Source organism: Zootoca vivipara, chromosome 10 (genome assembly GCF_965207765.1).
Source record: "Zootoca vivipara chromosome 10, rZooViv2.hap1.1, whole genome shotgun sequence".
NCBI lineage: Eukaryota > Metazoa > Chordata > Lepidosauria > Squamata > Lacertidae > Zootoca > Zootoca vivipara.
Genome location: NC_142593.1, coordinates 6950980 through 6961009, shown reverse-complemented (window position 1 = coordinate 6961009; position 10030 = coordinate 6950980). Strand labels below are relative to the sequence as shown.

At 51.6% G+C, this 10030-nt stretch overlaps 1 protein-coding gene across 1 annotated transcript; it reads left to right on the top strand.

Annotated features, from left to right (window-relative positions):
• The first annotated feature begins 8014 nt into the window (after positions 1-8014).
• On the top strand, positions 8015-8707 carry LOC118076856 (retinoid-binding protein 7-like). Its single transcript, XM_035099996.3, has one exon. It carries the CDS (start codon positions 8074-8076, stop codon positions 8470-8472), a length of 399 nt encoding a protein of 132 aa, XP_034955887.1. The 5' UTR covers positions 8015-8073; the 3' UTR covers positions 8473-8707.
• Positions 8708-10030: the final 1323 nt, after the last annotated feature.

The following is a 10030-nucleotide window of genomic DNA, read 5'->3' as shown; positions in this document are numbered from 1 at the left end:
GTGGGGACCTTCAGGGTGCAATATCGAGGGCGAAAGCAACAATTGGACTTGCTGGTAGTTAAGGGCCCCTACGTTAGCTTACTGGGACTGGCATGGTTTGGACCTCTGGGGCTAGCCGTTACCGGGGTGAACCGCACTAGCTTACAAGTGGACGTGGACGCCATATGCAAAGAGTTTCCAGGGGTTTTCGATGGGGCATTGGGACGATATACAGGACCCCCCATTGCCCTACAGCTAGACCCCGCTGTACGACCCATCAGGCACAAGGCCCGCCGGGTCCCGTTCGCCCTGAAACCCCGCATAGACGAGGAATTGGACCGGCTCGTGGAGCAAGGAGTGCTGGAGCCGGTGCCCAACGCCCCCTGGGAAACTCCAATTGTCACACCCGTCAAGCCTAACGGTTCGGTCCGCATCTGTGCAGACTACAAATGCACCATAAACAAGGCTCTCACGGCCCATGCATACCCAGTGCCAGTGGTCAGCCATGTCCTCGCCACCCTGGCTGGGTCAAAAATCTTTGGCAAACTGGACTTGGCCCAAGCGTATCAACAGTTGCCTGTGGACGAAGCCACAGCAGAGGCTCAGACGATTGTGACGCACAGAGGGGCATTCAGAGTTAAGCGGCTGCAATTTGGCGTTAGCGTGGCACCAGGCATATTCCAGAATCTAATGGACTCTCTCCTTAAAGGGATTCCTGGCGTCACCCCCTTCTTCGATGATGTACTGATCGCCGGGCCCACACCAGAGGAATTTGAGGACCGCCTCCGCTCCGTCCTGCACCGTTTCCAGACGGCGGGCCTCAAGGTGAAGCGGGAAAAATGTTTACTGGGAGTGCCGCAGGTGGACTTTCTGGGATTTAAGGTGGACGCAGAAGGGGTCCATCCAACCGGTGACAAGGTACGGGCCATTTGTGAGGCCCCAGCGCCCAAGAGCAAGCCCGAACTTCAGTCATTCTTGGGACTATTGAACTTTTACCATGCCTTCCTTCCCCATAAGGCAGCGGTAGCGGAGCCCCTACACAGACTCCTAGATAAAAGGGCCCCTTGGGTGTGGGGCCAGCGACAAAGGGCCGCATTCCAGGCAGTCAAGGACTTGCTCGTCTCGAACTCGGTCTTAGCACACTTCGACGAGAGGCTGCCAGTGGTGCTGGCATGCGACGCCTCTCCCTATGGCATCGGCGCTGTCCTGGGACACCAACTCCTGGATGGAAGAGAGGTGCCGGTGGCATACTTCTCCCAGACGCTTGCTGCAGCCGAACGAAACTACTCACAGATTGACAAGGAGGGTCTGGCAATCGTGAAGGGCGTAAAAAAATTCCATGATTTCTTGTACGGGCGGCCCTTTACCATAGTGACTGACCACAAGCCGTTGCTTGGCCTGTTTGCTCCTGAGAAGCAGACCCCCCAAGTGTTGTCTCCACGTGTCCTCAGGTGGTCAATTTTCCTTGCCGGCTACCAGTATGCACTAATCCACCGCCCTGGGAAGGCGATGGGCCACGCAGACGCCCTCAGCAGGCTACCACTACCAGAAACAGGCCCCGACCCAGCGCCTGCGCAAGAGGTTATGACCCTGGAGCTGCTTCCCGACCGACCCATTCAGGCACAAGACGTTGCGCACCATTCCACAAAAGATAGGGTCATCTCCCGGGTCCTGGACTGGGTGTGGCGAGGATGGCCCAGCAGCAGCCCCGGGCCAGAATTCGCTGGCTACACAAACCGCAAACATGAACTGTCGGCCCACAAGGGGTGCCTGTTATGGGGAAGCAGGGTTGTTGTTCCCCAGCCCCTCCGCAAAAGGGTCCTCACAGCCCTACACGAGACACACCCAGGGGTAGTGAGGATGAAGGCCCTTGCCAGGAGTTATGTGTGGTGGCCGGGGATTGACAGAGAGATAGAGGCCTGGGTCCAACACTGCCAGACCTGCCAAGAATCCCGCCCGGATCCCCCAAGGGCCCCAGTCCAGCCCTGGGAGTCCGCCCGACATCCATGGTCACGCTTGCACGTGGACTTCGCTGGCCCCTTCCAGGGAAAAACATTCTTCATAGTGGTGGATTCCTACACCAAATGGCTGGAGGTCGCACTGGTACCATCCACTTCTACGGCGGCGGCCATCCGGGTACTACGTAAGCTGTTTGCGACCCACGGGCTCCCTGACACCCTCGTCTCGGACAATGGAACCACATTCACGTCAGAGGAGTTCCAGACCTTCACAGCGCAGAACGCCATCCGCCACATCCGCTCAGCACCATTCCACCCTGCCACCAATGGCCAAGCGGAGCGCATGGTGCGGACCACCAAGGACAGCCTCCGCCGCATGACACAAGGGGACTGGGAATACCGCCTTGCCGCATTTCTTCTAGCACAGCACAGCACCCCAAGCACAACGATGGGCCGGAGCCCAGCTGAATTACTAATGGGCCGGCGCCTTGCAACTAGACTGGACCGACTTCACCCCGACAGAGCTCAGGATGAGGTAGTGGTGGGGAAAGGCAGGAACCCCCGGACATTTGTGGCCCAGGACCCAGTGTATGCAAAGAATTTTGGGGCAGGCCCAGCATGGGTACCCGCCACAGTCACCAAGGTGACCGGTCCCGTGTCGTACGAGGTACTAACAGAAGGGGGGCAATGTTGGCGCCGCCACTGCGACCAGCTACGGCGACGATTCCCAGGAGGAACCCGGGAGGAGAGCGGGACAGAGGGGTCCCAAGGGGACAGCAGGGCAGTGAGGCCTGTAGAGCGAGAGGGGTGGGCAGGGGAAGCAGAAGCAGTAGGCACAGAGGGGCGCCCCGAGGCTGGAAGGACACCGGAACCAGAGCTACAACCTAGTGGTTCAGTGGCGCCAGACCAGACAGCCCTGGCACAGCCAGCAGCCTCGGAACACGAGCCAGAACCAGAACCCCTGACCAAGGAACACCCCAGGCCACAACGCACACGGAGGCGGCCAGCAGACCTTGGGGACTACGAATGCAACTTCCCGGGCAGGACTGGAACTTAGAGGGGAGGGGTGTTATGTACTGAGCTGAATCCTAGAACAATAGGATTCAGAATCAGCGGGAGCTACCCAATCCAACTCCAGGTGGAAGTGAATCCTCAACCTGATTGGCCTGCTGGAGCAGCCAATCAGGCGGCTGGCAGAAGTGAATCTGCTACCTGATTGGCCTGTAGGAGCAGCCAATCAGGCTGCAGGCAGAAGTCAATCCACAATATAATTGGCCCACAGGTGTAGCCCTGAAGTAGCCAATCACGCAAGGCCCATTGTGTAAATAATGTATATAAGCAGACGGTTTGGGGAAAAGAGCCATTCGTCTTCTCTTCTCCTCCTTGATGACTATGAGCTGAATAAAGAGCATGAAATTCACTCTTGACTCCGAGTATATTTCACTTTTTTTTATTATTTTCTGACATTTTTATGGGTTAGTGATAAAAAATTACAGTAATGGCTCCACAGTGCATGCTGGGAGACAACAGCTCCCACAATACAGCAGGTGGTGTGAGTGCATGCTGGGGCATCACAGCATTATTCCCTCTGATCCCCATTTCAGCCCCCAGAAATATCAGAAAGCAAGACCTTTCTCATTACAAATATTACAGCCTAGAGCTTGGATTTAAACTTGATTTGATGATTACAGAAACCCTGAGCTTTATGGGGGTGGGGCACAGCTTTTCTGCAGCTTTAGAGGAGGAACAGCATCTTAAAAAGCAGAGACATCACCTTGCCGACAAAGGTCCGTATAGTTAAAGCTATGGTTTTCCCAGTAGTGATGTATGGAAGTGAGATCTGGACCATAAAGAAGGCTGATCGCCGAAGAATTGATGCTTTTGAATTATGGTGCTGGAGGAGACTCTTGAGAGTCCCATGGACTGCAAGAAGATCAAACCAATCCATTCTGAAGGAAATCAGCCCTGAGTGCTCACTGGAAGGGCAGATCGTGAAGCTGAGGCTCCAATACTTTGGCCACCTCATGAGAAGAGAAGACTCCCTGGAAAAGACCCTGATGTTGGGAAAGATGGAGGGCACAAGGAGAAGGGGACGACAGAGGACGAGATGGTTGGACAGTGTTCTCGAAGCTACGAACATGAGTTTGACCAAACTGCGGGAGGCAGTGGAAGACAGGAGTGCCTGGTGTGCTATGGTCCATGGGGTCACGAAGAGTCTGACACGACTAAATGACTAAACAACAACAGAGGAGGATTGCCCAGAGCTGTTGAGCTTTTTGGGGGGGGGTTCCCCATGAGCTTTTTTTAGGGGGGAGTGGTGAACTTTCTTTATATGTGAAGTTTACTGTAAATGTTATTGCTATGTGACATTGTGGTACAGTACTGTGACTGTCTAATGGTGGCAGCTCCGCTTTGCCTTCCCCCTTCATTTACAGAGTTTGCATAGGTGGAGGAGGCTACGGGATAGCGGGCAGGCGCTACAAAAGAGGAGCAATGCAAAAAAAAAATTGCGGCTCCTCTTGTGTAACGTTGCGCCGCCCACCCGCTATTCCGTAGGCTCCCATGCAAACTCTGTAAAGGAAGAGGGAAGGCCGCCTGCAAAGCGGAGCTGCTGATCAAGATATTTCTCCCCTCTGTGCCTTTGCTCCTTGCGAAAGGCACAGAGGGGAGAAATATCTTCGATCGCCAGCTCCGCTTTGCAGGCGGCCTTCCCCCCCCTTCCCCCTTAGTTTGCAGAGTTTGCAGAGCTGCGCAAAGACGCTGCAGGGCAAAAACGAACTGCCTACAGCCTCCCTCCCAGCTGTAGGGCGGGCTGAGTGGGGGGGGGAGGTAAGCAGACTATGGAGGTCCCCCAGCTTGCCACTGCGAGGAACTGCGACTGCCAGAGCAAGTACCATATTTATTTATATATTTAATTGCTATATTCCATGTACAAGATGACCCACGTTTCTGGGACTCTTATGATTCTTTCTCCTTAAACTGGACTTGGAGCAGACAGCACTCCAAATAGAGGAGTTCCCTCTGTAAAGGAGCCAGCTTACTTTGGAATCACATCCCCCTGCTTAAATGAGGAGGAGAGGATCTGCTTCGCATGCAGAAGGACCTACTTCCAATCCCTGCCTAAACCCCCAGAGAGCGGCTGCTAGTTAGTGTGAACCGTACTGAGCTAGATCAGAGGCCGGCAACCTAAGGCCGATGGGCCAGAAGTAGCCTATGAGGGCCGCTTAACCGGCCCATGAGCCGTCCCCAAACTGAACCGCCCACTTGGCGAGTTCCCGTGGGCTGCGCTAAACCGGCACAGCGCGGCACGGGGACTCTCTTCCGCGGCTCCGGAAAAGCGTGTTCTCCTTCATGGAGAGCACGTGTTGCAGTGGGAGCAAACAAGACGTCCCTCTTGCTGGGCAGGTTAGTTTGGATGGCCACGAATCTTATTGGGCATCTCTTGGTCATTGGGGAGAACTTGATATTGCAATTTAGCGTTGAGCTGCCTTTTTTTGCTGCACGCATCAGATCACCCTCCCACCCTCCCTATATTTAGGGCTGTTCGCATTGACCTTGCTATGGCTGTCATGGAGTCGTCTGCTTTGGGGCAGGGGCCTGGTAGGAATGTTTCCATTTGGCTGATTGGCCGGTGCCAATTGGTTTTTGCCTACGGTGTAGCAAAACGTCACAACTTGTAAGGCATTGGTTAAATTTGGCATGACATTGGTTAAATTTGGTTGGTGGAGGGGGTATGGTTGGCTGTGCCTGCCCCTCTAATGCTGCTACTGCAAGAGTATTCCATTAAAGGATTCCTGGGGCTCACCATGCCCTTGTCTGAACCCCTGTCAAGGGCAAGAGCCCCTGGGAGCATTTGGGGAGAGGTGAGGGCCTGGCACCCAGCTCTATTCTCTCCCCAAAAATGTTTTCTCTTATTGACTTTCGCAGGCTTTCGGATGTCAGTTCTGTTCCTACCTCTAGGTGGGAACAGAGAGTTGCGAACCAATATCTAAGCAACCACTCACATTCTGTAATCAATAAAGCTGTGGCCAAAAAATTATGCCAAAAATCTTAAACAAAAATTCTGTGTGAATTGTGTTTTATTTGAGGATGGCTTGGGGACCTCGACACGCAATTGCTTCTGTGCATGCCCAGACACCGGAAATCGCTTCTGCGCAGGCACGATTTCCGGCATCTGGGCATGTGCAGACGTGATTTCCGGCATCGCACTGCGCTGGCCCGTCCCACAGAGGATCTCCATGGGAGTGATCTGGCCCATGTCTTGCCAACCCCTGAGCTAGATGGAACAATGGACAGACTTAGCATAAAGCGATTTCCTGTTACGTGGGAGTGTTTCTATCCACTTACATTGATCAGATGACACACCTAGGACAGGTAGAAACCTGGATTTCTGTACAAAAAGTGCGCCCTCCAGTGGACACTCAACATACAAAGGACAAAAATACTGCCACAATCCCGCCCACTCCCCATCCAGCCCCACCACCCCAGGAGCCAGCCTGCTCTGGAGACCAGGCCTCTGCCAGGGACCAGGCCACCCCAAGAGTAGCCCACTCCCCAGGGACCCCCGACAGGGAAGAGGCCGCCCCGAGAACAGTGCACTCACCCCCCCCACAAGACCCGGAACATCCAGGGAGCAGAGTGCTCTACAGTCCGTGTCCCCCCCGGCACATCCCGCCACCGCCAGGGAGCAGGCCGCCCCGAGACCACACCACTCCCCATCCTGGCCAATTCGCGGTCCCCGCCCGCCCCGGAGATATCTCCACCACCAGGGAGCAGGCCATCCCAACAACAGGCCGCTCCCCAGGGACCCCTGCCCACCCTGGAGATCACACCCCGTCCACGGAGCAGGCCGCTCCACAACCCGTACCTACTCCAGAGATTGTGCCACCGCCAGACTAGGCTGAGTGGAGTTAGGGCCTTGTCTAGGTGGGGAGGTGAATAGGGGGCAGAGATAGGTAAAGCCTTGCCTAGGTGGGGTGGGGGGTTTGAAATACAGGGCAGGGATAGGTAAGGCTGGCCTGGATGGGGTGGGGGGGTTGAAATAGCGGACAGGGATAGGTAAGGCCTTCCCGGGGGGGGCGGAATAGGGGGCCCAAATAGGTAACCCTTCCCTGGGTGGGGTGAGGGGGGTGGAATAGGAGAGTGGGATAGGTAATGGATCGGTACAGGTTGAGGAGAGACACAGGGATGCACCTATGTAAACATAACATGAAAAACAGGGGGACTCTGATAGTCCCCCTAACAAACTGAGCCACAGCAATGCGTGGCAGGGCCAGCTAGTATTTTATATAAAAAGGCACTGAGTTATATTTACATGAGACCTTAATCTTATTACCCTTAAAAGAGAAAAGTGGCTTTATACTTGTGTACAATTTGATAAGTGAGAGAAAACAGTCTTCCTGTTTTCATATAATGATGCTTTGTTTATAATCTTTTGGCCTTTTATTCCTCATTTATCTTTCTCCCTTTCTTTTCTGGCAATTTGTTTTACATGTTTTTCTGGTTTTCCTCTCCGTCTTCCACTGCTCGCATTTAATTACTGGAGTCGAATCCAGTTTATGTCTTTGCCAGTACAGTTTGCTTTTGTTTTCATTTCCCACATCATTACATCACAACTTGCTTGCGCTTTCTTGTGGCTGTTTTAACTTTGCGCAGATGTAAAAGGAAAAGCTGTTTCAAAATTATCACGTTAAAAGCGTTTAGAAATCAAATCCATTCTCATCAATTGGATCGGTGACAGAAGAGAATAGAGGTTAATTGCACCCAGAACAATTTGTAATAAATCATAATGACTTGTATGGAAGCATGAGTGGATTTCTGAATGGAGTCACGAACCCAGGTTCTGCTCCCAGCTTTTGCAGCTATTTTGAGAGCTAACTACCAACACCTTGCACTCCAAAAGGCATAACAGAGCCATGGCGCATCTTTAAACCAACCAGTTAGGATAATAAGTTGTTCTGTAGAGGATGGTAGATGTTGTGTATTTAGCAGATTAGTTGCGCTGCAGAAAGCGTGCTGGGGAGACCACACGTTCAGGAAACAATGAAGAAACACAAAAATATCTTTTGCTGGAGGAGGGTCAGCAGAGGTTCAGCTAGCTTTGGTGTTATACATATTAGATTTGTCTACTTCAGCCATGCCTGTTGATTTCAGTGGCACCTGGAACCTTGTCAGCAGTGACAACTTTGAAGGCTACATGGTGGCCTTAGGTATCGATTTTGCCACTCGCAAGATAGCCAAAATGCTGAAGCCTCAGAAGGTCTTCAAACAAGATGGGGACTCGTTTTCCATCAGCACAACCAGCACTTTCCGCAGCTATTTAGTCGAGTTCAGGATTGGAGAGGAGTTTGAAGAAGACAACAAAGGCTTGGACAATAGAAAATGCAAGAGTGTGGTTAACTGGGATGGCGACAAGATTGTTTGTGTCCAGACTGGAGAGAAGAAGAACAGAGGCTGGACCCACTGGATTGAAGGAGATGACCTGTACCTGGAACTCCGATGTGAAGACCAAGTAAGCAGGCAGGTTTTCAAGTGAGCGTGAAGCTGATTCCTGCAATACCCCCCAAATGACAACAGCGCAGAGAACCACGTACAGGAGTGTTCGTGCATAGCGGCACTTCAGACATGGAGTGCTAACTGAAAAGGCAGCTTTACAGGTCAAACCTTCCTCCTCCACCCCTGGTGCTCTTTTTGTAAAAGCATTCCAACCTGATCCTTTCGAACAAATGTTGTAACTGTTAACCTGCACTTACCACGTAACTTCATTAAAAATAATAAAAAATAAAAAATAAAAATATCTTTTGCTTGGTTTTAATTACAAAAACAAAAATTCCTCTTACATTAAATCTAAGACCCACCCATTCACCAGGGTACTGAGAGAGGTGCATGCTGGTCTTTATATACTATACCCAATTGCTGACAAAGCTTAATTAACACAACTTAATAGCACCTGCTATACTGCTTCACAGCTGTAAAACTAGGTCATGATATTCACTCTGTCTTTTAAAGAGATACACATCTTGTGAAACAATAATAAACCTTAATATTTAAAGAAATCATTCGACAGTAGGTGCCCCCTGAATTAAAGCAGATGTCTATCTTCCTAAGCTGTAACATTTTTTTGACAAGATGCAAACCTCAATTTTAAACCAATATCCTACCTTTCCTTTTTAGGGACGGTGATTGTGCAACTTCATTCATTTCTGGATGACGCAACCTCCCCAAAACTCTTTTCAGCCTAGGTCCTGACTTGGTTATATGGGACTGAGATAGATGGCCCTGATGAATAATTTGACTTTCCTCAGGGCTTATAGGGAAACGTTTCCCTGTTGATATGGTTAAACCTCTTCGTAGCTTTTGAGATTGTAGAACTGTGGTGGTTAACCTCTGACCTGCAGGCCTGAGTGAGCCCAAGCAGCAAATTTCCCTTCGAGATCTCACTGACTTTTGGCAGCAACAGCAAAAAGAAGGGGAGGGGGGGTGTAAAGCAGACACAGCGCTGGGGTACACTGAGAAGTTTAAATCTTCCCACCTAGTCCTGCACTCTGATGGAGATCCAAATCACCCCTTCCCTGGGGGTCAGATCACTTATTTGATGAATGGCGTTACAAGCTAGTTTCTCAGCTCATCTGCATGGATCAGATTGGGGGTGGGTGGGTTAGGGCATCCTGTGTGTGCATGCAAGAATACGGGGTGGCCGTACCCACACTGGTGGCCAGTCTTACAACTCCCATGTGGACCCTGGAGGCCAAGAAAAAGATCAGCCACTCTCTATTGTGGAAAATAACCTTCGTTTAGACCAGGGGTTATCAACCTGGTCCCTACCGCCCACTAGGATTCTAGATGGGTGGTAGGGGGTTCTACGGCACAAGCTGAATCCTTCCATCGAACACTGGGGGGCGGTAAGGAAATTTTACCATCAAGAAAGATGCATTAGTGGGCGGTAGGTCTAAAAAGGTTGACTACCCCTGGTTTAGACTGACTTCAACATCCGATTACCCCAATCAGGCCTGATGCCCCATATGCTTCTATCATTTCTATTTGTGAACTTAGTTCTGCAAAAGAAGGATTGACATATAACGGCTTCTCACCAG